The sequence below is a fragment of the Ambystoma mexicanum genome, chromosome 7p (assembly GCF_040938575.1).
Source record: "Ambystoma mexicanum isolate Mex_15411 chromosome 7p, UKY_AmexF1_1, whole genome shotgun sequence".
Classification (NCBI taxonomy): Eukaryota; Metazoa; Chordata; class Amphibia; order Caudata; family Ambystomatidae; genus Ambystoma; species Ambystoma mexicanum.
In genome coordinates this window covers 59,452,422-59,479,585 of record NC_090939.1, presented here as the reverse complement: position 1 = coordinate 59,479,585, position 27,164 = coordinate 59,452,422, and the positions used below count along the sequence as shown (strand labels likewise).

Genomic DNA, 27,164 nt, shown 5'->3' with positions numbered 1-27,164 from the left:
TTGAAGCGCTTTGAAACACATTGTGTATAGGGGCTATACAAATAATCAATAAACAACCTTGACCTCCTGGTAATAGGAACCCAACCTTTGGTATAAGTCTGTACTACACAGGTTGGTAGTGTGGTTGAGCAGCCAGGCTTATCTCAAGAGGGGTCAATGTGAGCAGTAGGGTATTTACACAGATATCACAATGACCAGTATTCAGTTAAACTCGTACACTCAAGGTTGTGGGCAAACTTGGAGAGGTCCATGATTTGGTGAACTTGGGCAATCCCAAGGAGGCCCCCAAGGTCTTTTACACCAACGCCTAAAGGCCTATGTCTGTAGACCAGAACAAGGATCTTTGATTCAGCCTCTGATCAGGAGGAGAGTGAGCCTCTACCTGACCTCCTCAGGAGACAACCTTTATATCGGAAGAGAGGAGTTAATCTCTTCTGACCTGACTCGAACAACAGACGTGCAGAATTCTGTTAAATCAGTTTGCCCCTCTGTTTTCACTATCACCATGCTTGACCCCTTGGAGCCAGCATGAGATTCTCACTGGTGACTGTCTCTCTGTCAAAAAGCAGGGGTTACAGGATGTCTGGCCATGTAAGAACCCACATAAAGGTAGAGGTCAAGAAGATACTTGATCTTAGGGTAATAGAACCCTCTACAAGTCCATGGGCTAGTCCAGTTTTACTAGTGCCAAAGGCAGGATCCAAGGAGTTGATTGCCCGAAGATGTGGGAGGGTCTAAGGGACCAACAAGGTAAATCCCCACCCTCTCAAAAGGAACTCCCACCACTGGGAGAGGCACCAAGGGTCTTGGATCCACTCTTGCCAGAAGTCTGACAAGTGCGACAGCTTCTACAGTACTTATTTACATCAGACCCCATATTGGGCCAGTAGAAATAGAGAGAAATCCTTTCCTTGGTCTTCTTAAAACTTAAGTGACCAGCCAAGGGAATCTCATGGGCTAACTATAGAAACTGAGGTATCACCTCCTGAGGCACTACAAGTCTTCTGTAGTCCCCTGCGGTAGTCTCAATAGGCTCACTGTAAAGGAGGCCATCCTCCCAGTACAGCCTGTGCTTCCCTGGTTCTTGCCCTTCCAACTGGGAAGCTGCCTGTTGGTGAAGTCCTTCAAGTGTAGGACACTGTCTTTGACCTCTGCTGAATTCTGCCCTACAGGGGCCACCTTCTGCAAGCAAAGTCTGCAGCTCAGTATGGTCTTTAGGATCAAGATCTCCAACAGGGCAAAGGGCTTCTTCCAGCTTTGTCATCAGTCGCTGATTCACCATCCACTGGTTGGACCTTACACTTAGCCTCAGCTGGTGGAAGGGGTCATAGTTGGGACCTTGGACTTTTCTCTCAGGCATGTCCTGGTTTTGTGCACAGGGGTGTCGGTTTTCTTTCTTTCTGAGACCTTGGGTTTCCCCTTTGTCTCTGTCTTCCTGGAATCAGAAGGTTTTTCTTCCTGTGGACTAGGAGTTATCTCGGTAACTTCCCATTGAGTCATTCAAAGTTTGCTCTCTGGCCAGTCTAGTCTGCTCCAGCTTCCTGTTACTGGGAGGCCTGGGAGGTGATTGATACAGCTCCAAGCTTAGTGCGGCTTTTGGGTGCCTTGGCAACATAATCCGGTTTAAAAAAGCTTTCATCCACCACTGTAATGCTGGCCCCATAGTCTCTAATGGCAGGGGTTTCCTGACCATTCACAAGTACTGTCCTTGTAATATTCTTTTGTTTTATCTGGAATAGTTATACACCTCTACATTCTGCTATTTCCACAGACCCAGGGACACTACAGAAACGCTGGCAGAGACTCCAATGGGGTTTTCAGCCAATAGTTGAAAGTTTCCACTTGCCATATGATATGATAGTTTATTTATATAGCGCCTATACACAATGTGTTTCAAAGCGCTTCAAGGGAGGGAACAAGGGAAAATACGACATTCTTACAGGCCATGAACAGTAAGGATGTGAAATTAACTATCTCACTCGGCCTGGTGACATTTCAGATGCAAGTGCAAGAGCTGAGACGTAAGGAAGGGGAGAGGGAAGTGGGAAGGAAATGAAAACAGACAGACTACTGATTAGTCCTGACGACATTTCTGATAGAGACGGAGAAAAATAAAAGGTGAGGGAGAGTGGTGCAGAAAGGGAGGGGGGAACAAAAGAAGCGACTATCGTACTAGGCCTGACAACGTTTCAGTTAGTGCTGGAGGGAGGGGGCTGGGGAGGATGTAAAAATATGAACTTCTCCCTCCGGGATGAAAGCTAAGGAGGCAGTGTGGACCCCTGAAGGTTTATCCTTACATCTGGGATCCCCTTTCACATGGTCGGTTGACCCGCAACCATAACATTTACCAAATGTTTGACAGAGGCTTCTGCTGACCTCCCTCTGGTTTAGCACCAGAGGTTTCACTAGACCGACCTGGTTTCCCATTTGGCTTACCCTTCTTATGTTTCTGGCCCTCTTTTGGATGGGAGGTTTTAGAATTCTTTATCATTCTTGCGCTGCTTCCCCTCATCCTTCTTGTGAGTGGCCCCAGAATCCTTGTGCATGGCCCTGTTGGCTACCCACAAGTCAGCAGCCTTTGCTAATTTCTTTGGATCAATCTCTTTCGAGTCAGCCAAGTGCTGTCTCGGCTCAGGAGAGCACGCATCAAAAATGTATTCCAACAAAAATAGATTTCTCATTCCTTCAAAGGTGTTCACTCTGTAACCCTTTACCCAACCATCTACGTTTTTCAAACATTCACACACCCAGGTAGCCCAGGGGGTACCATCAGTATTTTTGCAGGTCCTAAACCTCTTAAGGTACTGGGAAGGAGTTTTCCCAAATCTAGCTTCACATTTTCATACTCCAATCTGTCATGTTCCCTCACCTCCATTATAGCATCAGTTGCAATCTGGGGAATCCTAGACATTAGTTGAAGTGGGCGGGAGCGGTCGAGAGCGGTGTGGAGCGGTGCTCCTACTTTTAATTAAGTTTTACCGTTCCTATACTTTGAAAAAAAAACATTCCGGAATGGTTTCGTTTTAAAATAAGTGTAGGAAGAGGTTGGAACTTGTACTTTCAGTGCACTGCACAGGACGTTTCGTTAAAGAGCAGGCACATGTGTTTTGGGGGTTTTATTGTTCATGGGGAGGGGGCGCAGCGATGGGGGTCTGTGGGGAGCGGTGCAGGCCAGTAGGGAACATAGTTCCACTACTTCTTTTCGCACACTTTGACCACTGATCCTAGATAGAAGCCAAGGAATCAACTGATTCCCTGTGTAACTTTGAATACAACTATGGGATTCAGAAGCACCAAACCAATCCAAAATTTCACGTTTCACATCATACATACTCGCTGCTTCTTGGGTCATGTGAGGCCTCTTTGGACTGGCAGACCTAGAGGACTCTGGGATAGAACCCTTTTCAAGAGACAATTTCTTAATTTCAAGAGCATGTTGCATTTCTAATTCCCTTAGCCTGATGTCTAGAAGTTTGATTTCAGCTTGGACTTCTAACTTTTTAAATTCCAACTCAAGTCTCATTTTCTCAAGAGACACACATTCTGGACCGAGTGATGGACCTTGTGGGGTCCCAGTGGATACAGGTTGACGCAAAAGGGCTTGCTGGTGTAAAGAGGGGCTCCCATGTTGACTCCTCTCCCTCCTCTGACTCTTCTAAGACATTACAGTTAAATTCTGAATTGTCATCCTCCTTATCAATTTTCACATTTCCTGGGCTAGTAGGTGTGACGGGCCTACTACACAGACTTTGACGACTCAATAATCTTGCAATCAATTCATTTTTCTTTCCTTTAACAGGGGGATTTCTGACCTTACACATTTCTTTCAGTTGATCTACTGTTAAAAGGATCAGGGCCTCCTTACTGAAGTTATTCATAACCATATTTGGCATGTTACAATTGCTGTTTTAGTGGAGCTTAGCCGTGTGAAGGTTTTAGTTGAACAAAAGCAAAGAAAATTCCTAGTGTAAATACACTACAATATATCCTCACCGCCTGCCACCAGTGTTTAGGCAAGATTTGGAGCAGTACCCTTAGGGTGCACTAGGACAACCTTGACCTCCTGGTAATAGGAACCCAACTTTTGGTACAAGTCTGTACTACACAGGTTGGTAGTGTGGCTGAGCAGCCAGGCTTATCTCAAGAGGGGTCAATGTGAGCAGTAGGGTAGTTACACAAAGATTCACAATGACAAGTGTTCAATTAAACTCTTACACTCTAGGTTTCTTGATAAAAACATTATTAATATAACAGTCAGTTTGAATAAGTGTTCTTCAGAAATGGCAATATAACAGTCACACACAAATACACTCCAAAATACACACTTAGTTTCTCTAAATCAGCAAGTACCCATTGGGGATGACACAGACACTTCCTACACCCTCAGGTGACTTAAATAGCTAGGACACTTTGGATATTAATATATTACTGGTACATTTGGAGCATTACTTAGATGGCTGTCAAAGAAAAGGGTTATTAGAATAAACAAGAGATCACACACATTCTTACGCAGGTAAGTACTGCCCCCCACCCCAATGCAGAGTAATTTAACCCCTTCCTGGGAGGATAGGTGCAACACAATGTCGGAGGAGAGAAGAGTCATTCAGGGAACCAGGCTAGGCCAATGTCAATTGGGCAAATGTCTAGGTGAGCTGAAGCACTTCTTGCAGGTAAGTAAAGGTCTTTGCACAATGTTTTAGAAGTCTTTGTAGAAAATAAGAATCAATGTAGGGCCATAAACTGTTAGGCTTGTGAGTAGTAGAAGATGCAAGCAACTCTACAGAGCAACCAAGACAAGTCTCAACTGAGAACAAACAAGGCTACACAACAAGAGGTACGTTCTTAGACTGTACAGTACCTTTGGTTAGAAGAAGGGGGTGGCAGATGACTTCTGTTCCTGTGCAGCTCTGCAGATCCTGTTGTTGCAGGGCCTCAGTCGTGGGGACAAGAGGGAGGACTTCTGGGGACTCACGCAGTGCAATAGGACTGTCAAAGAGCAACCATCAATCTTCAAATCAATGGCACTTTGGGGTTTCAGCTGCTCGCGTATATAGCAAATAGCACCACCGCGGTTCTCCGATACCATTTCGGACTTTCCTCGCATCTGGGGTCCTGCACTCTGAGGTGGCTCAGGCTTGGTCAGTCATGCTTTCTGGGAGTCCAGAGGATCTTCCAGCAGCTTGGGCCGACTTGTGATGCATGCCAATCTGGTGTTCCTCTCCCTGGCACTTTGGTTCCTGCAGCAGCAAGGAAGTACAGCCAGGTCTGAGAGGATGTCCAGACGAGTTCACTTTGGCATTGATTGGTTCCACCAACTCAAGGGGAGAAGTCGTCCTTGCAGGTCTTCTCTAGTCGAGACAAATTCGGAGCTTCAGCACAGCAGCAGGGCTTCACCGGGCAAACCAACGGTCCAGGAGTTGCAGCAGGTGTCTCTTCCAAGTTCCTCTTCGGATTCCTTCGTCCAGTGGTCGACTCTGCCTGCAACGCCAAAATCCTTGCCTTTTATGCAGGTTTCTCCCATTCCTTCCAGCCTAGCTGTCAGTCAAACGTGGCTGTCCTTGCCAGAGAGCCAGCCCGGCCAATCGCCTTTTGAGTGCATTCCTGTAACCAAGGGGGTTAAGCACCAGGAATTTCAGGTACCTCCCTCACTTCCTGCCCCTGCCAGACACTCTGGAGCCAGAGGCGGGCTTCACTCGTTAATCCCGTCAAAGACCAAACGAACAAAGGGACCAAACCTGGTTTGGCGTGCAGAGTAAATCTCAAGAAGGACCTTTCCACAAAGAAATGGCGAAAAAAGAAGACTGGCCATTTTGACAAAAAATTGCACCCAAGGGTGCTTTAACGCAGCTTCGAATGCAGCCTGCGGTAAAACATACTACAGTAGTTAAAAGTAAACCACTGCCACCATTGATCGTAGAAAGGGTAACATAAAAATGTTACATGAGAAACTAGACAAAGGGGATACTAAGTAACCCCTCCAGCACCCTATTGTAAGATAGTGTGTGCTGGGTCTAGAAAGTTGCAAATTAAAGTAAAGTCAATTACACTTTACTGCTCTTGGAAACAGAAGTTTATCCAAGAGAATGTATTTAAACCTTTGGAAAATCTGAAAGACTTCCCTGTGCCACTGCACTGAAGTTGCTGTGTGTCACATTGAAAAAAGATGCCTATGGAGTTTGTCAGACTCCAAAAACCAAAAGAAACAGAGTGCAAATCACATTAAAATACATAAGTGGGAAAAAGGTCTTCTCCAGATTTAAAAATTAAGTCCTAGAGTCCAGAAAAAGTGCTTGGGGTCTCTAAGGTAGAGTGGACCTAACACTGCTTCTTCTGCATACGTGTTTTAGGGGGACTAGTCGGCTGTAGGTGGGCACGGCCTTGCTGGAGAGGCCTTGGATCTCGCCGCAGGTAGGGGGGGGCTAAGGAAATCACATTAAGGGGTCACCAAATGAAGTCACCGACTTTTACAAGTGTCCCAAGTATACAATTACAGTCAGGGAGTAAGACCTAAGAGATTGCAAGGATACAAAGTCTATATTATAGAATAGTGCCAGCAAAGAACTCTGCTGCCTGAGAGCGCTCTGTCAAAACTTTACATGGGCAGCACATTATAAATGACAAATGCGTTGGTGATGACTATTTACACTAAGGCACATGTAGAGTTGCTGGTTGTTGGAGGACCTACAGATTGGCCTGCTCTATATGGGATACCAGGCCCTAATTGGGGCTGCGTCCCAGTCTGTCTTGTTGCACGTGGGTCAGCTGGGATTATCTCTGCGGTAAAGGTCTGGTTAATCAGGCGTTTATTTCTAACTAATCTAAGCTAAACTGGAACCGACAATTTATGAACCAGGGCATCACATAAAAGGAGGTTTCAAGAAAACAGACTAATATATAGACATGCCAACCCCACATACAGGGCTTCTGTTATCAGTTCTCACACCCCAAGGGTCTCGCCTGGGGGGGGGGGGGGCTTAATCTATTGTCTACTCTCCCTGGTGCATCATGATACAAACAGGCGTGTGTTATTACCTTAGGAAAAGTATATTGCTGTCTAGGATTAGGTCTATTGTGGGTGTTCTGGAATGGTCCAGGCCAGGGGGTTAGATGTTTATCATGAAAGGGATTGGTGGGGTCTGGGCTGGCACACTTGCCTGGCGGGTTGGGGTAGAGTGGGCACGGACAGTTCAGTGGGGATGGATGGGCATGTGTGCTGGGCCTTTTTCTGTCTCATGCTTTCAGTGGAGCACATTGTTAGAGAAACAATACTAAATACTTGCAACAATGAAAGGACAGTGAACGGATGGACTTTGTGCTGAGCTGGCTTGGTGTGTGAATGGCTTGGCCCTGCAGGGAGAGAGGCCAGAGATGTGAATGCTGCATCCTCACTGAGTAGTGGTGTTTGGGCCTAGAAAATATGACGTCTGGTCTTAATGCAAAAATGGAATCCTAATGCTAAAGCATGGGTGATGTTATTTGCCTACTTCGCTATGTTATGGGGCTCTTAATCTTACAGTGGAGGGGGGTGGCTTCTCCCCCCAATCTCCTTGGCTTCAATGTTTATTCTCCTGGGTGGTGGCAAGGTGGGTGGGTAGGACCATCTCCTTCCCAACACAGTTGAGAGCAATTCCCCAATGCAGTGCACAAACAGTAACAGTAAAGTCGCAAGAGGAAACTAAACCTATCACAACCGGCCTTATGAGGCCAACGCCTCCCTTATGCAATCTGTCCCTAGCAGATAAGTCTGACTATTCAATGTTGGTTTTCTTGGTATTTGGTTTAGGGGAGCAGTTAGGTAGGAAGTGCATTGTTCCCCTGCCACAGGTGTTGCCAAAGCCAACAGGTGAGTACAAAAGTTTTTTAAGTCTGCCTTGTTAGGAAGAATGTTCAGCTCTTTTGCCAATTCCCTTCAACCAAAGACCCCCTGCACTTTTTCTGGACTTCTTGGATTTTTTTGCGTCACTCTCCTGAGTGAGTCGGCCTTTTTAACAATTTTTCTTTTGCTCTGAAATGGGTACCCTTTTTTTCTACTATATTCTTTTCACTTTTAATGGAGTCCTGCTTTCCTGCATGTATTTCACTACAGGCATCTGTAATAACTTGTTGCATCACACAGCACCATATGTGCAGTGTTGCTCGGTACTCCTTTGGGTTTCCCCTCCTATTCTTTACTTTTTCCTTAGAACTACTGTTCTCAACAATAGTTAGATGATTTTTATCTTGGCTTTCTCTTTGTGGATTCGGCACGCACCACCTTCTGTGGACTGCTGAGGGGCTACATTGTAATTCCTTTCCCACTGCTCCTGCAACTTATAGCTGCAGTAATCGAAAACCAAAATGGCTGGTGGCACTGGTTACTTTTTAAGCTTTTTTTTTTTGTGCAAGTTACTTGCAGGCTGTTTCCACAGCTGCGCTACAGCACCCATGGGTGACAATTTTTCCAAAATGGCCCCAGTCTATCATCGCCATTTATTCCTGCGTCCCGTCCCCTTTCCTCCATACTGCATGGAAGTCCCTCGCTAGGGCCTGGAATGGAACCTTTTTCACCAGAACAGTCTTAACTTTTAAATTTAGTTGCGTGCGGCCCTGGAAACATGCGCTCCACTGACTCTGCCCTCCGGTGCCACACCTCAGTCCTCGTTTTTTTTGCTTTGACGGGAGCGGACCTTCCTCAACTGCGCTGTCCCTCGGGAAGACTGCAAATGCGTTCCCTCATTCCACGCATTTGCAGTCTTCCGAGGGACATATGTCCCTCTGTTTCTTATTAGTTTGTTTAAATTCTAGGAACTTAAAATTCACACCGGCCTCTGGTGTCGCTCCTCCCCGGCGCATGTCTGCCACAGCAGGCTTTAGTAGGTGCCCGTCCTGCGACAGATCAATTCCGAGGTAGGACCTGCACACACTGCCTCTGTTGTCTCGGCGAAGGCCACTGCTGGGACGTCGGCGTGCAACACATTTACTCCCCGGCCCCTTAAGAACCCGCTTGAAAGGTGGAGGGAGCTGTTCTCCAGGTCTCCGCTTGAAGAAATCAAGGAGTACGTGCGCAGGAAAACAAAGTAAGTGTTCTGTTCTCAAAGGCACACCAAAAGAGTGCCTGCTTCCCTGGCAAGCAGCCAGGCGGAAGGGGCCGTTCAAGCCCTGTCACCAGCCAGGGAACCGAGGCTCACAGAGCTACCAGCTGCACAGCTGAGAGGGTGGGTCTACAGATCTGGGTCCCAGGGCCGAGGGGCCAGAAGGCTCTGTTACCGGGAAATTCCCAGAGGGGCACTGCCCTAGTACCGGGCCTAGGTCAGAGGGAGCAACTTCACTCACTAGCACTACTGGCTCCATGCCCGAGGGCGATCAGCCTACCAAGTCCATGCATGTAATTGTCAAGATTATTTCAGTGCCCAGATGCCTCAGGGTTAGGTGCGCTTTACAAATGCCAAAATAAATAAATGCTTCCTCCTACACCTCCAGAGCCTTTGGCTCCAGTCCAACTGCAGCTGGCTACACCATTAGTCGTGGCGGCTTCCCCGCCTACACCAGGACCGTGCAGCCTGGCGTCACAGCCATGTACCTGCCGCTCGCTACACCTCAGGGCCCGGTGGCCCCAACCAGCAGATCTGGAGACCCCACAGATCAAGGGGACACGGAGGAGGAGGATCCGGACACCTCATCGTCAGCAAGAGCCTTCATGATAGCCTAGCGGGGATTGGCGGGGTACCTGGGCATCCCTTGGCCTCAGAATGAACAGCCAAAAGCGGATGTCCTAGCAGAGGTACTGACCGTACGATCAGCCACCAGATCAGGCATCCCACTTCAAAAGGGCGTGGATGCCCTGGCAAAAAGTGCTGGTCCAAGCCCCATTCTACGCAGCCCACAAGCAGCTGGATGCAAAGTACAGGCAGGCAGAAGGGGATACTCTCCTTTTATCAGTGCACCCTCCGCCTCATTCATCTGATGGCGGCGGCCTCCATGTACGCCAAATCACAAAAATCTGCATCATCCTGCCTATTGGGCAAGGAGGGGAAGGCTATGGAGGCCTATGGGAAAAAAGTATACTCCCAACGCCGGTCTCCACCTGCGACAAGCTAACGCAGACGCTTGGCTCTCTGCTGCAAATCAGAGGCTATCGAGGGACATTTCTGATTTCCTCCCTGATCTGCCAGTGCACAAGCAAGCTTCATTCAAAGCGGGTTTGGCCAAATAAAGGATTCTGGCGCAGGACCTCAGAGTCTAACGTGGCGAATATTGACACGACTGGCAGGGCCATTTGCATGGCCACTGACATGAGCCGGACCTCCTGGCTAAGATCCACCAGGTTTAATACAGACGTACAAGAGGGCATCTTGGATCTTCTGTTTGTAGGAGGGGACTTCCATTCTTCCACTGATGAAGAGTTGGACAAGAAGAACAGCTTCCAAACCACCAAGTCGTTGGCAATTCTGGCAAAGCCCTCTTCCAAGCCCTTCTGGAAGGGGCAAGCACGTTCCAACAGGGTGAAGAACTTTCAGGGCGGATTCAGGGGTTTTCAGGACCGGAGAGCTAGGCAACCTGATGGGTCCCCCAGTCAACACAGGCGCAAACAGCAAAGGACCTCCCACAAAGTATTATTTCAGTCCTCCTCTCAGGCACCCACCTCAGACGGGGAAGAAACAATGTTGCTGTTACCGGGGTCCACAATTCTCCAGTGGGGGTTGGTTTGGCGCTCTTTTCATGGATCCTATCAGTGGTTTCTCATGGTTACCGCCTCCCCCTAGCCCCATCTCCCCTCTCTGATTGGGATACCACACAGGCGCTCCTTGGGGAGATCTGCTCACTGTTAGTGAGTGGGGCAGTGGAGGAAGTCCCACCCCCACATCCCCCCCTCTCGCACAGAGATTTTCACAATACAGAAGAACCAGGCAGGTCTGGAAGTGGTTCTCGATCTATCCTTCTTAAACCTATCCCTACCTCTCTAAAAGTTCAAGATGGTTACGCCAGCTCTGATGGCAGAGTCTTTGTGTGGGGGAGACTGGATGTGCTCCCTGGACCTGAAGGATACATACCTACATGTCTCAATATGGCAACCCCACCGCTCATTTCTCTGGTTTCGATTGTTGGGCTCCCACTTCCAGTACAGGGTCCTTCCATTAGGCCTCAATTTAGCCCTGGGGGGTATTCATGAGGCTTATGAATGCGGTGGTGGCGCTGCTCAGGTCGGCGGGCCACCACTTATCACCATACCTCGATGACTGGTTAGTCCGAGCGGTGTCACCAGGGGAAGTGCAGAATACAGCCTCCAGGCTAATGGATTTTCTTTACGAATTGGGGTTCTTCATCAACCGCAAGAAGTCCCAGCTCCAGCCTACCCAAATCTTGGTCTTCCTGGGTCTGATGTGGGATACCAAGGGACAGAAATCTTTGTTAGAGAGATTGATCATGTTTATGCTTCATCCCCTCTCCTAGTGAGACCCCCAGCACTTTGTGCTGGACTTCTGAACCTTTCTCTTTGATCCCAAATGAGTGGAGCCTTTTTTTCCACTCATTCATTTTTATGGGGTCTGTTTTGGAACTCTTGCCCTTGTATCTTACTGTCCTATGGAAACTACCTTTCTCCATATCTCTTTATAGGCATATGTGTTTTTACTATGGCAGCACCATGCTCCTTACGGTCAGTGTTGCTGGGGACCCTTTGGGTCCTCCTTTGATATTATTTTTAATATCCTAGAGTAACTACAGTTCTTTGTATTTCTCCTAAAACCTTATAGTCTGAGAGTTTGGCACACCCCACCTTATGTCCCCTTCTCTGCTCCTGAGACATTTGTCATATAGACCATCTCCTAGTTATGGCTTGTGGCAGTAGACCTGTCCTACCAACTATTGTGTGAATTTTCTACCGCAGGCTATGTCCAGAGCCCCGGTTATCCCCTATAGGGCTACCCAAGTTCTAACTTGGTGGCTCCTTACTTTTTTTTTTACCATTACTAGCGTGGTTGTTCTTTGTCAGCCCTTCTACTGTCCTGGGGTGGGGGAAACCTGTGTGTGTTTTGCCTTTGGCAGGAAACCTTGGGTGTCCCAGCCTAGGCTCCAGTGTGTCTGAACATCCAGGAAGTGGGGGAGGAGTTTCACTCCCTGCCCTTTGTCTGCACTTTGAAGTGACCACTGCTGTCCTGACCCCATTTTCTGTGTGACGGAGGAACTCTGAAAATGGCTCCTCCTTCCATTTGGCTGGTGGGAACAACAAGTCCCAAGACTAAATTTGATTTGAGCCATCTCCCAAGGTCCTGTGAGTTTTCAGAATTGCAAAACACCACTGCCAGGAGACCTGCTTCCCATTCAGAGAGCATCGTCATGGAAACCCCAAACTCGTCCAATTCTTAGCTGAGCCATCAAGGACGCTCCAGAGATCTGTGCCAACTCGCCCAGACCCCCTTAGGTGTAGCACTGAAAGAAGCAAAGAATATTGACCGTGCGTATCACATCCTTTGTTGGTGCTGCAGAAAAGGTGCCAAAACCAGAGTGACCAGAGAAGTTGCTGAAAGCCGTGCCAGAGGTCTTCCCTCGAGACTGCTGCTGAGAACCCGTCCATTGTCCTACCTTTACATCAGGCCAAGGTATCTGGAGGTCTGGTCCAGTGCTGCCACATAGAGGAGAATCCAGCCACAATCTTTTCTTCTAACCTAAGGTACTGTGCGGAGAAATGTATTGCTTACCTTGATCAGTGAAGTCGCTCCAGAGCGTTGGAGTGCACCCAGAGGTGTCCAGGGTACTCCTGTTTTGCCTTCGACTCAAGCCTCTTTGCTGTCCCTCCAGCAAGTCCTTTAACAGGGTCTCCGACGTTGATTGTGTCCTTGCATTTTAGAGAATAGAGACTGTAAAGTATCCACAGGAACTTTCGTATTCTGCTGCATGTCAAGACTTTGAACTTTAGCTAGGGTTGCGTTTTAGACCTTAGAAGACATACTGTGTGAAGAAACGACCTCTATAACTGCTAGTGTAACACTAACTCAACAATTTCCCTTCCCAAAAGTCGCTATCTTATGTGTATGCAGAGAAAATGTCTTGATCGTATTTCTGCTAAGATTTGCGAGTGCGTGTTATTACCGATAATATGATAGAACTGTCCTTACTGTCAAAAGCTACAACAAATGTAAGAGCGAGCAACTACCAACTAAGCAGTGGCCTTTGAAAAGGATCCTGAAATATTCCTGTGTTTTGTTTTATTGTGCTAAGTATTTTGAAGTGAATCTAGTGTAAATATCAATCTATATTTTAATATATATTGATGTGTAGGTTTTTCTTTTATGTGCTTTACTAATTGGGTTCAGTGTACTTTCCTACAGCTCACATCTTCCTCTTAAGATAAGCCTGACTTCTCTGCCACTCTACCAATGTTCCAGCAGTATTACAGACTGATACTAAGAGTTGGGGATCTACAAACCACTGCAATAGCTTACTAAAGTCTTATCTCCAAGTGGGACTTTAGGAAAACTCCTCTAACAAACTTCCAAACCGGGGAGAAGGTGGCAGCTCTCAAATCGGCTACTGAGCATTTCCTCAGCAGGTTTGAAACCTCTGCTTGGTTGCGTTCCTCCTAGCTGTTCTGTATATCAGGGTCAAAATGAGGAGGGTGCAATTACACCTCGCCTATTGGAACCAAGAAATGGGCTGTCAAGCAGCATCAGTCACCATCCTGGTGGAACTTCGCCAGGATCTGGTTTGGTGGAGGCAAGATTCCAATCTTATGGCAGGCAGACCGCTCAGAGATCCCCTGCCGGCTTACACCATCATGACAGGCTCCTCTCTGTAGGGGTGGGGATCCATGCAGTGCGACCAGTGTTCACAGCGTGTGGACCAGCGATGAACAGATGAGTTGCATCAATTTGCTGGAACTGATGGCCAAACAGCTTGCTCTCGAGGTCTTCCTACCAGTGATCAAGAACAGTCCAATCTGTATACAGACTGCTCCACCTGCATGTACTACCTCAACAAACAGGGGGGCACCATTTCACCTCCCCTGTGCAGGCTCACCATTGAGATATGGGAATGGGCCATAGCCCACAACATATGGCTTTCTGCAATTAACCTTCAGGTGGAGTCCAACCTAGAGGCGGACATAATCAGCAGACTGGGTATAGGCAACTGCGAGTGGCAGTTGGACAAGCATGTCCTCCAGGAGATCTTCAGGATGTGGGGCAGCCCCAGATAGACCTATTTGCCACAGCGCAGAACCGGCGATGCCAACAATTTGCCTCCTGGCTGGTTGGGGGGGGGAGGATGCATTGCAACTTCAATGGAACAGGATGTGGGCTTAAACCTTCCCTCCGACGCCTCATACACAAGGTAATCTGCAAGGTCAGAGAAGCGCTTCACTTGCGGATTCAGATAGTGGCCGACCAGACCATGGTTTTCAGAGCTCTTGTGGCTCTCGGCACATTCCCCATGGCCGTTTCCAGTGGGGGGGGTAGGGTGTGCCCCTCTCCCAGCAAGGGGGAGAGGGGGCAGTGGTGCACCCCTCTCCAAACTAGCCCTAGCAGTCTGGTTCCTGAGCACATTACCCTGCAGCAGCCTACATCTGGCAGAGTCAGGGGGTGCAGGTTGACACGTACGTAACTGGGCGCTATAGGTGCTTACAAAAATTCAAAAATCTGTTCATTCTCCACTTCTAAACCTGTGTTAAAAGGCATCTCACAGGTTTTGCAAGTTTGTACCCCCATATCAAATGTCTACATCCTGTCTGGGACCTCAATGTGGTGCTGGGGGCTATGGCGTATAAACCATTAAATCCCATGGCGTCCATGGACATCAGATTGCTCACAATCAAGACAGTGCTACTGGTGGGCCTCACTTCAGCGTGCAGCATCAGTGAGATTCAGGCCCTTGTGGCCTCGGAACCCTATACCATTGTGACAAGTTGGTGTTCTGAACGCATCCTCCGTTCAATGAGGAAATAGTTCTACAAACTTTCTTTCCTAATCCGAAGGATGAGGCAGAAAATGTACTACACTGCGTGGACGTCAGGAGAGCCCTAAAGTTCAACCTGGACAGGACAAAAAAGCTTTCGCAAGCCGTCAAAGTCCTCCATAGCTAGGTGGATGGTCACGGCCATTCAGGAGGCCTACAAGGGACAGCACAAGGAGGTGCCCGCAAATCTTCCTGCTCAAGCAGTTGGGGCCAAGGCTATGGCCATCACCTTTCAGGGGCATGTGGCAGGCAAATGATCAGTAGGGGGCTAACTGGGCAACCCCCTTGGCATTCTGCAAACATTGCCTAGATAGCAGTACTTTCTCAGACGTGGTCGTCGGGCAAGCAGTTCTGCAGAATCTGTTCTCTTAAGGTGATCAACGTCTCGCCCCCCTATACTACAATTGGTGGTAATCGCCCATGCAGTATGGAGGAAAGGGGACGGGACATAGGAATAATTGTTACTCACTGTAGTGACCAACGTACTCCTAGTCCATAGTCCCCTTTCCTCCATATGCCCCCCATCCATTAAAAAAAAGGATCCTTTTTAGGCTGTTTAATCCAGCCGTCGCATTAAAGGAGTTTGGGGTGTGGCGCCAGAGGGCGCAGTCAAGGGAGCGCCTGCTCCCAGGGCTGCGCCCCACGTGCAACTGAATCTTAAAGGGCAAAATACATTTTCTTTCTGGTGAAAAAGGTTCTGTTCCCGTTCCTACCGAGGGACGCCCAGGCAGTATGGAGGCAAGGGCACTATGGAGGAGTACATTGGTCACTACAGTGAGTAACATCATTTTCATTTGTGTTCCTACTTGGCCCTTTTACCTTTCTATGTGGGGGTGGGTCCTGAGTTTTGCCTTTGATGGGATACCTTTGTGAAGCCCGCCAATGCTCCAGTGTGTCTGCTGGGGCAGGAGTTGAGGGAGGAGCCCGAAACCTCTCTGGACTTTAAGGTTATGCTGGTCTGAAGTTATGCCTAGCTGCCACGTTTGTCCTTGCAGGACAGGAGGCTGCCCAGTTCTACCACCCCCAGGTGATCGTCCAGTGCAAAGGACTGAATTAATGGGTTCCTGCATAAAAGTCGAGGCTTTTGGGACAGAAGGCCGTTGACCACTGGAACTGACGCTCCAAAGATGACCATCAGAAATTCCTGCAGCACCTCCAGTAACTGCAGAAGCACTGCTACTGTCCTGACCCTGTTTTTGAATCTACAAGGAAGCTCAACCAAGGTTAACTTCCTCCTCTGGGCTGTTGTGCATAACCATCTTCTGGACACTCTTCAATTTGAGCTGTTCCCCGACGTCCTGTGACCTTCCTGGGCTGCAGAAGGAGTACCTTGACCACCTTGAAGAAATTGCCTTGCCATTGATGAATCTCGCTGGAACTTCAGTGGCATCCCTGTGGACCTCCAGAAGCAAGAATCCTCTCCTCAGTCCCCTCACCAGAGTGTAAGACCGAGAAACTGATGATTCCAACCGGTAGTGATCATTAAGAAAAAGGCAACACAACCACGAACCGATGCAGCAGTAAGAAGAAGTATTTGCTGGCAAGTCCCTCTCTAGACTACTGCTGCAGGAGCGCATGCTCTAGCACCTTGAAGCGTCTTAGTGCTAAATGGAATTACCAATTAAATGTCTCAGACCAAATATCCGAATGTACTCAAAGAAGATGCTAAAATACATTTGTAGCAATATTAGAAAGGGAAAAATGTCATAGTATTAGTTATGACTTGCACCAGTGGAATTCAACAGTTCATACGTTAATCCATTTACTCCGCAAACACGTATAGCAAAGTCACTTAAAGGGAGAAAAAATTGTTATTTAGTGTAACATTAGCCTGGTTCAAGGTCCTAGAGAGGGTTTCTTTGCCCAGTAAGTCCTAAGTCCCAAAACGCAAACTAATGGCAATTCGGAGAGGGCTCAAAGTCTTGACAAGCAGTAGAATATGAAGAGTTCCTGTGGATATCTTCCAGTCTCTAGTGTTATAGAAGCAGCAAGGCAGACCTTGCTTAACAAGGGCGACCCTGTAAAGGACTCGATGATGGATGTTAGGGAGAATTCTCAGAAATGTGCTAATTCCTCTCTACCTTAGAGACCCCCAGCACTTTGCACTCTAGGACTTTTTCATTTTTACCTGGAGAGAGCGAGACCCTTTTTCCCACTAATGTATTTTTCTGTGATTTGAACTCTGTTTCTTTTGGTTTTTGGAGTCTGACAAACTCCATAGGCATCTTTTTACACTGTGGCACACAGCACCTTCAGTGCAGTGGCACAGGGAAGTCTTTCAGATTTCCCAAAGATTTTTCCCAAAGATTTAAATACCTTCTCTTGGATAAACTACTTTTTCTAAGAGCAGCAAAGTGAAATTGACTTTACTTACATTTGTAACTTTATAGACCCAGCACACACTATCTTAAAATAGGGTGCTGGAGGGGTTACCTAGTATTGCCCTTTGTCTAGCTTCTCGTGTAATATTTTTGTTACCCTTTATGCGATTAATGGCTGGTGGCAGTTGTTAGGCAGAAACCTGTGCAGTTCCCTTAGGGACCACTGCAAAAAAGTTTAGGACAACAGGAGTTAGCAGTAAACCCAATTGGTAGCAGTATGCACCACCCAGATTTACCTGGTAGCTGTGGCTGAGCAGTCAGACTTCTCTCAAGAAGAGTTAGGCAGTTAACAGAGCATACACAATAGGGCAGGTAAATACAGTAGAACAAGCAAACACTGACCAGAGCTTTGGTGTAAAAGATATATAATTATTTATTTCAAAACACATCTATTAAAACACGCTGGCACTAATATCAAGCAAGGTCAAAAACAGTCACTAAAGTATATACACTCCCTTAAAAGAATATTAGTCCAGTCTTAAGTAAAGCACCACTTATTTTCAGACAGCGGTGAGCGCTTAACGCAGATGGCACTCTAATAATTCGGTTTAAAAGGGGGAGAAAGGCAGAGCATAAATGGAAACAGATACCAACACCCTCACAAGAACACAGCAAGAGAGGACGGCAGAATAAAACCGTGAAGTTAGACTTCAGAAAGCCAGACCCACTTTAAGAGGATCAGAACGAAATGTGTCCAAGGTCACACGGTTGAAAAGTGCACAAAAGTCTCAAAGGTTCAGAAAGGAGTTGGACCAAAAGAAAGGGACCAGTTGGAAAGTCAAGAGACCAGCCCAGTCTAGAAGGTTAAGGATTTACTGTCACCTTGTAGCAATCTATAGAAAGGGAGGCCAGGCGGACACAGTACCTTGAAATGGTGAGAACACTCCAGCGGGGGCAGTTGTTCCTGGCAACGGTTGCGAGTTGGTGCTTCGTCCGGCAGAAGAGAAGATCTCGTCGGGGAGGAAAACAGGAGGTCGTTGTGCTGCCAGGGAAGAAACCAGCCACAGAGTTTCTCGGTTCAAAGGAGCGGTCCTTTCTTTCGCGGTTCAGTGGTAAGTGGCTATCCGGTTGCCGAGTGCTTGGCACGGGCAATTCGACCACTAGACGTCCTGGTAGGCGAAAAGGAAAGCGAACTGGTTGTCCCCACCAGCTCAAGGGGAAGAGACTATCCGGCAAGAAGATCTCCTCTGTCGTCGGGAAGTGGTGAGACGGTTCAGCAGGGCTCCACCTGTGGTGTCGTTGCAGGTCGGCTCAGCTTCTCGCTCTTTGGATCTTTCAGGTCCTGTGGCGACTTCTGAAGTTCCAGTCCCAAAAGCCCTGCTTTTATGCAAGAAACCCCCATTCATTCAGCCTAGCTGTCAATCAAACATGCTAAGTGGTGAGCCGGCCGGCTCGCCACTTGAGCCAATCACACAAGTGCGACTTGAGTTGCCAAGGCAACTCAGTCCAGGGTGCCTAAACCCCCTCCCACACCCCTTCTGGTACCCAGACAGAGTGGCACCACTTTTGGAGGCTTCTGTGGACAAGCCCGCCAAAAAGTGGAACAAAGGGCTCAACTTGGGTTGGAGTCACAGAAGAGAACACAAAAGCCATTTCAGAATAGAGTTTTAGTAAAAACTACCAACCGGTGAATTAATATTAAATAAATAACCCAGCGGTATGTTCAAGGCTATAGGAATTAAATAATTAAAGTTGGTAGCCTCGGAACTATGGGAAAATCCCATAGAGATATATTTGCGGTCGAATATAAAAAGTAGTATGCACTGCCACCAGCCAAAACTCGATCAGGGGGGGACGGAGAAGTGCCCCCTCGAATAACAGACCCCGGGGCAATCGAATTGTCCCGACCAGTACGTCCACAATATGATGGTTTGTACTGGTTTCTGTTCATAATTTGGGACTAGTAAAGCCAATGGTGACTTTACATGCCCTGGGAAACAGTAGTCAGTCCCAGGGTATGGAGTCTATGGTGGGGTGTCACTATGACACCCCTGTGTCACTGCACTGAGGGTGCTGTGAAACACACATAGTAAAAACATATGAGACCCTATGGAGTAAACGACCCCGTAGCCCATAAAACACATTCACAGTCAAAGGAACCCCCTCAAATCATGTCCAAGAGTGTGAGGAAAAGAGACTCACTCTTGGCACGAGAAAAAAATACTCTAGAAATCCAGCAAAGCTGCTGGTGGACTCTCTAGGTTAGGGAATTCAGCCTAAACAGAGAATTCTCCCTAACAGCAGTGGTTTACTTTTTACTACCATGGTGTCTTTCTCCAACATGGGGTCTGGCATGGATCCACAGGCTCATGAACATTCCCCGTCGTCCGGCTGGGAATTCTCAGTAAAGAAAAAATCAGTTTCAGTTTTGTTTCTGAACTCTTTCTCCTAATAACCAATCACTGGTCTCTGGGTCATACTGCCCCCAGCCAATGACTGCCCTCTACCTAAGCCCCTCCTCTGGCTGCCTTCTTCAAATGTTTACCACACGTTCAACTGTTGGGAGTCCTCGTGCTATACATCTCAAGCTTTTACTGCGTTTTGCGATTTTTCAAAGAGTTTACTCTAATTTTTTCAGTCAATCGAGGCTCAAGCTCCACCGTTTCTACTTCCGTTCAACAGGGGCCCGTTTCGGATTTTCCTACGCCCCTCAAGGGAGAGTTTTCGTCGAGTTTCGCTTCTTGGAGAATTCCGCAAGATCTTTGAGGCCTACCCCACGAGGACATGGCCCAGGACAAAGGAAACGCGACACCTGGATCCAAGCTTTTCAGGAGCTGCCCTGGATGCGGATTACAAAATGTCTTCAAGGAAGATGAGCACTCTAGGTGCCTCTACTGCCTTCACGACGACAAATCGCACATGGAAAAGGACTGTGCGTTTTGCAAGAATGTCCGAATGGACAATGAGGGATCGTCGTACTTGACAAACCAAATGGCTGGAGGGGAAGAGCCAAGCAACAGGTTAGAAAAAGTCATCCGAGCAGTCTTCTAAGACCTTTGAGGGGGGGCTCCAGCGACGGGGGCCCAACAGAAGGCAATGCACCGTGAGTCTGTGGGCACCGGGAGCGCCGATGGGTCAGGCTCTTGGGCGCGATATCTCCGACGCCATCAACCACGAGCCAATGCTCTGGCTCGGGGGGAAAAGGAAGTCTGAGAACTCGGGTAAGCTTCGGGAGAAGTCCTGGTCGATCCCGACAGCGGCAGCCGAGGGGGAGCGAGGCAGTGACCCCCCCCCCCCAAGGTGAAGGCCTCAGGCGGGCCCAAAGTCGCGAAGGCCCCGATCGAGGGAGTCGTGGCGGCCCTGGCGAAGCCTGCCGTGGCTATCCCAGTGGAGACTACCTCCGGGCCTAGTTTCCCTGCCACAGAGGGAATTTTCTTTTCAGCCTATCAATAAGACCCCCGTGAAACCCCAGGTAGAGAAAGAGGGGGGGCACGGTAGACATTACAGACACACATACCCCCTCTGAAGAAGAAATGGCTGGCGTCGCAAAGAACCTGGACAAGAAGTTCGAGGCGGTCCAGTCCTATGGGAGGGATCCCGACGAGGCGGACTAAGAAAGCGACGGTGGTGCCAACGAGGAGCCGCAGACCATGGAAGAGACGGAGGATCCTACTCCCCAACCGTCGCAACCGGTGCTTATGCCACAAGACCACTCAGGAGCGATCTTAATGGCTGTTCAGGCCTTGTGTACAGAGAAAAGGACAAGGCTGCCCTTACACCCAGTGGACGATCCAGCAGAGCCTGGACTGTCGGGAAGCCCACCGAGCAAGCGGAGGCGAATCCACCCCCCTCCTCCTTTCCAGCCTTCACCGCCTTCACCGCCTTCTCAGCCTTCACTTCCTTCCCCTCCACCGAGGGATGAGATGCGAATGGAGACGACTGGGACGGACAACGACGGTGGTGATGACGGAATGGACCTCCCATCACCACCCTCTCGCCCCTCCACCCTCACCCCCGATGAAATTGGCTCCTTCCACGCCATGATCGCCAGGGCATCTGAGCTCTTCCAGCTTTGCCCCGAAGAACAGAAGGGTTTCCTCTACCAACGGCGGGAGGCCAAGAGGAAGACTGTTCTCGCAGGCCCGTTACTGGATGACATCTGGGATGAGGGGCTGGTGCTCTTCAAGAACCCGTCCACGGCCCCTGCTAAGAGACCGGTATGAGAAGAAGTACCGGGTCCCGGACTCTGCCCCTATGTGCCTCAGGGCACAGCCGTCCCCGGATTCAGTGGTCTCTGCGGCGGCCAAGAAGAAAGCTGCGGGGGCGACTGCTTCAACTTCAACATCCCCGCTGGACGGCGAGGGGAAGATGCTGGACGCCACGGGACGAAGGGTCATCTCGTGATCGTGGCACGCTGCAACAGGGAGCTGTGGTTCAAGATCGATCCCCTGCTGGACTTCCTCTCGGACGACAAGAGGGCTGAGGCTCTAGAAATCCTACAGGAAGGCGAGGTGGTTTCGGGCCACGCCATTATGGTGGCCACGGACATCGCTGACACCGGCTTTCGTCAGATGGGCAACAGTTTGCCTTCGCCGGTGCGTTTGGCTTAAGGCCACCGACTTACGCCAGGATGTGCAGACTAGGGTTCTGGACATGCCCTTCGACAGAAACAACCTGTTCGGCAAGACAGTGGACGAGTCACTGCTGGTCATCAAGGCAGACCCCGAGATGGTTCGGGCCTTGGGTGGTGTTCAACAACGACAGCCATCCTTTCGCAACTCCAGAGGCAAGCAAGGTGCCTCCAAAGGATTCAGCGCCGGTTCCTTGTACCGCCAAGCAGCCCGCTTCTCAGGAAGCCTACAGAGGACGCGGCAAGACGGGAGGATCACGTCGTCGCCAAGGTGGCAAGTCTGCGACGAAACAGGACTAAACCGGCTGTGGCCGGGGCCCCCACCCGAGTACCCCGGTGGGCGGCCGGCTGGCGAAATTCATCAGCGTGTGGGAGTCCATCTCCACCGACCGTTGGGTGCTGGATGCCCTGGCCCGCGGGCACACCCTGGAATTTCAGAGGTGTCCCTGCATACCACCTGTGGCCAGGAAGGAAAACCACATCCCACAACTACTTCTGGAGGCACGAACGATGCTAAGAAAGGGAGCCATAGAACTTGTCCCAAAAATTCTCCGGGGCTCCGAGTGTACTCGCGGTACTTCCTTGTCCGGAAGAAGACCGGCAGTTGGCGACCCATCCTGGACCTTCGTCATCTAAACAAGTACATCAAGTCTCAGAAATTCCGGATGGTCACCCTCCAGCACGTGCTAGGACAGCTGGAGGAAGGCGATTTCCTATCGTCGCCGGACTTGTAGGATGCCTACTTCCACATCCCCATTCTAAAGGGACATTGCAAAATCCTATGATTCATGGTCCAGGGACAGCACTATCAGTTCAAGGCCCTTCCCTTTGGATTGAAGTCGGCACCCAGGGTGTTCACCAAGTGTCTGGCAAAAGTGGCGGCCTGGTTGCGCCTGCAGGGGTTCCACGTCTACCCCTACCTACGATTGGCTCATCCGAGCAAAGTCAAGGGAACTCGCTGTTGATCACACAGCGAAGACCGTCCAACTGCTCACGGATCTGAGATTCTCGATCAACTTCGCGAAATCCCACTTGGTACCATCACAAGTCGCCCTGTTCACAGTCTTAGGAAAGGACGAAGGCCATCCTGGGCAAGGTAAAAAGGCTGTCGACCATGGACACGGTCAGGGTGAGGTCCATCAAGTCCCTACTCGGCATGATGTCCTCGTGCATCTACCTCGTCCGCCTGTACACTGCAAGAGTTCCTCGACGCCCATTGGATGCAGGTGGCGGGCAGTTTCGAAGACAGGATATCACTCAACGAGACTTTCCGCCAAGCGATGCGCGCGGGTGCCTCACCACCGGATCTTGCGGCGGGTGTGGACTTCCAGACCCCGGCACATCAGGAAACTGACGGATGCCTCCCTGGAGGGATGGGGAGCGCACACCGCGGATCTTCATGCAAGAGGCCTTCGGCTCCCGGAGGAGAGGTCACTACACATCAATGTCCTGGAGCTCCGAGCCGTGTTCTGGGCCCTCAGGTCATTCCTTCCGTCCCTCAAGGCAAGGTGGTGAGGTTCTTCACCGACAACACCACCACAATGTTCTACATCCGGAAGCAGTGGGGCACAAGATCCCCAGCCCGATCCAAGGAAGGGCAGGATCTGTGGCACTGGGCCGTCGCCCAAGGGATGTTTCTGGTACCCTTCCATCTGGCAGGAATAAAGAACACCATCACAGACTCACTCAGCAGGGAGCTGCGCTCGTGCCACGAGTGGGAGCTGCGGCAGGATCAAGAGGATCTCTTATTCCGACGATGGGGCAATCCCCAGATCGACCTATTCGCGAGGGCGACAAACGCCAAGGGCCGGGGGTTCCCCAGCAGGTTTCTCCAGCCGGGGAGCATAGGCGATGCCTTCTCATTCCCTTGGGACAGCCTGTTCCTGTATTAGTTCCTGCTGTTGCTACTGCGACTCATCAGTCAACTCAGACGGTCCCGATGCAGGATGATCAAGGCAGATTTGGTTCCCGGACCGTCTGGACATGTCAGCGTTTCCCCCATCACCCACCCTCCCCCCCTCAGTCAAACTGTCGACGGACGCGGATCTTCTCGCCAGAGAAGGAGGCGCCATCCTCCACCACGACCTGGGGTCGCTGAACCAGCGGGCCTGGCTCCTGCAGCACTAGAGTTCGGAGGGTACGATATCCCGGCGGACTGCAAGGAGGTGCTTGCAAAGGCCAGGGTGTCCTCTACTCTCAAGTGCTATGGACACAAATGGAAGAGGTTTTCTGTCTGGTGCCGCACACAGATTAACCCTCTGCGGATTACGGCCCCTCGAGTGCTGCCATACTTGCTGCCATACTTGCTGTCGCTGGCCAAGACGGGGCTGGCTCATGCCTCCATCAAGATCCATCTGGCAGCTATCTCCCGCTACACCAGAACTCCGGGGCGCTCCTCTCTAGGGTCCCATCGCCTGGTGAAGGAGTTCATGAAAGGACTGTTCCGATCGCTCCCGCCGGTGAAGGCCCTGGCCCTGGCCCCGGCGTGGGACCTCAACGTGGTGCTGACCAGGCTTATGGGGCCGCCATTAGAGCCTCTGCATTCGGCAACGTTGAAGTTCCTGTCGTGGAAGACAGCGTTTCTTGTGGCCATCACCTCCGCACGAACAGTGGGAGAGATCCAGCCCCTCTCCGGTAAACCTCCATACCTGACATTCCACGAAACGAGGGTAGTGCTGAGGACGCACCCCTCCTTCATGCCCACGGTGCTGTTAGCCGTTCTCTCAACGAGCCCTTGGTGTTACCTGTTTTCTTCCTGTCTCCTTCGTCGCTGGCCAAGAGGACTTTCCACTCGCTAGATGAGGCTAGAGCGCTGAAGTTCTACGTGGACCGCACGAAGAGCCTGCGGAAGACATCACAGCTGTTTGTGAACTTTGGACCTGTGAATCAAGGGTAGGCCCTCTCGAAGGCTTCCATTTCCAGATGACTTTCCGGCTGCATCATGCAATGTCACCGGTTGGCAAACCGACCCTTGCCCGGCCGTTCGAGTCCCCATTCGATCTGAGCGATCGCTGCTACCACAGCGGTCCTGTCTGGCGTGCCCCTGCTGGACATCTGCAGGGCTGCTACGGGGAGGTCGACGCACACCTTCACGAGATTCTACTGCGTCGACCGGGATTCCAGGAAGGAATGCCAGTGACTTCCAGATTGCTATTCCGAACTCTGACCATTATACATAAGTGCAGATTAGGAAACATGCTTAGATACCTACAACAGCTGCTATCCACAAAAAACCATGTGCGAACACTAAGGTGAAACAATCAGCATTCTTTGGCTGAACCAATATGCCACACTGTCAGAGCAGCTAATTCAGCCTTAGTCTTCAACGGACCTAGGGTCTGGAATGCTCTTCCTCTAAATATAAGATCCATTGATTCTCTTGAATTGTTATGAAGAGCTTAAAGACATATTTATTCAACTAATTGATCCTTAGACAGCTTTAATTTCTCTTCTCTGTACCGGCTCTGCATCTCGGACTCTTCTATTTATTACTCATTGTCGGTGTCTTGTAGTGCCCTCACGCCTTCAGGTTCATGGCTGCGCTATATAAATGTATTAAAGTAAAGAGGAGTCCAGACTCGGCCAGGCAGTGCTGCGCAACCTTTTCGCCTGAAGGTGGGCCTGGTGAGGAGGTAAGAGATGCTTAATGTTAAGTTGATTAAATGCTTAATGTTGACCCTTGCCACCTCCCGTGGTTGTGCATGTGTACGGCTATGTATTCTTGTATTCATGAGCATGTGAATCCATGCTGGAGAAGGAACAAGTTACTTACCTGTAACTGTTTATCGCCTGCATGGCTCTGGCATGGATTCACATGCGAACCCTCCCTCCTACCCCTCTGCGGCTCTTCTCTTGGTCCTACTGCCACTTTCCGTGCTACTAAATCTGAAGATGGCTGCCAGAGGAGGGGCTTATACAGAGGGCAGTCGTTGGCTGGGGGCAGTATGACCCTGAGACCAGTGATTGGTTATTAGGAGAAAGACAGTTCAGAAACGAAACTGAAACTTATTTTTTCTTTACCGAGGATTCCCAGCCTGACTACAGGGAATATTCATGAGCATGTGAATCCACGCCAGACCCATGCTGGAGAACAGTTTACAGGTAAGTAACTTGTTCCTTACTGCGGGCTGCGTTCACAGCTGCAGTAAAGCACCCTTGGGTGCCATTTTTGTCAAAATGGCCCCGGTCTTCTTTTTTTGCCATTTTTCTGTGGAAAGGTCCTTCTTGAGATTTACCCTGCATGCCAAACCAGGTTTGGTCCCTTTGTTTTTCTTTGGCGGGATTCACAAGTGGAGCCCGCCTCTGGCTCCAGAGTGTCTGGCAGGGGCAGGAAGTGAGAGGTGCCCGAAACTCCATGCTTATTCTCCTAGGAGACCGGAATGCACTCTTAGATTGGCCGGCTGGCTGTCCCCTGCTGGGTGACTGACAGCTAGGCTGGAATGAATGGGAGAAACCTGCATAAAAGGCAAGGCTTATTGGCTTGTAATTAGTCAAATCTGATGGATAACTCCTGGACCGTTAGTTTGCCCGGTGAAGCCCTGCTGCAGTGCTGAAACTCCACTTTCCTTTCGACTACAGAAGCCCTGCAAGGCAGATTGAGACTGCTCAGCCACTTTTATCTGCCTTTCCCCCTTAAAAACTGAAATGGTCTTTTCTGTTCTGCATTGGAAAAGGGATACAAAAGGGTTTTGGAACAAGGGGGGACATTGTAGACCTTGGGCATCCATTACCATTGCAAATTTACTTTTTTCTTGAACACTTAAAAAAAAACCTTTGGATGCTTCTGTATGATTCAGATATGCAGTAGGAGGTATGATGAAAGGGTGGTGGTACATGCAGGGGTCAGGGGAACAATCTATAAATGTTCAATCTGTTTTACTCCCCAATATGATGACCCAGCACTGATTCTTCACATGCTCTTTGAAGTGCTGCTCGCAGGATGGAAGTAGAGAGGGGGATGTGCCTGGTAGAAAGCTGGGGGATGGCACTGGACGTTGAAGGATTGCTTCAGATGAATTTGACCTAACAGCTGATTGTCATGATTATTGAAGTCTTAACAGTTTAGTAGATCTAATCTAATTCTTTCTTCTTTTTTGCAGGTGTCCCTCCCTCCGCGTCGGTGTGAGGTGCATCGGTTGAAGCTTTCTGATGATGAGCAATCTGTGTACAATGTGCTCTTTGCCAGATCCAGGTTAGTGTGTTTGGATTTTTACAGGCCCTATGTTTAGTGTGCAGGAAGGCAAATCCATCTACACCTTTTGTTTTCAGGCTTTTGCAAATAGTGC

The 27,164-nt window shown here is 49.5% G+C and overlaps 1 protein-coding gene across 3 annotated transcripts in view; it reads left to right on the top strand.

Annotated features, from left to right (window-relative positions):
• The window catches only part of TTF2 (transcription termination factor 2), a 1,006,608-nt gene that overhangs the window by 645,204 nt on the left and 334,240 nt on the right, over positions 1–27,164 (top strand). For all 3 annotated transcript variants that reach the window (XM_069635774.1, XM_069635772.1, XM_069635773.1), the window contains one exon: positions 26,979–27,070. In XM_069635774.1, coding sequence (XP_069491875.1) covers positions 26,979–27,070 — 92 coding nt within the window. The remainder of the gene's footprint in view (positions 1–26,978; positions 27,071–27,164) is intronic.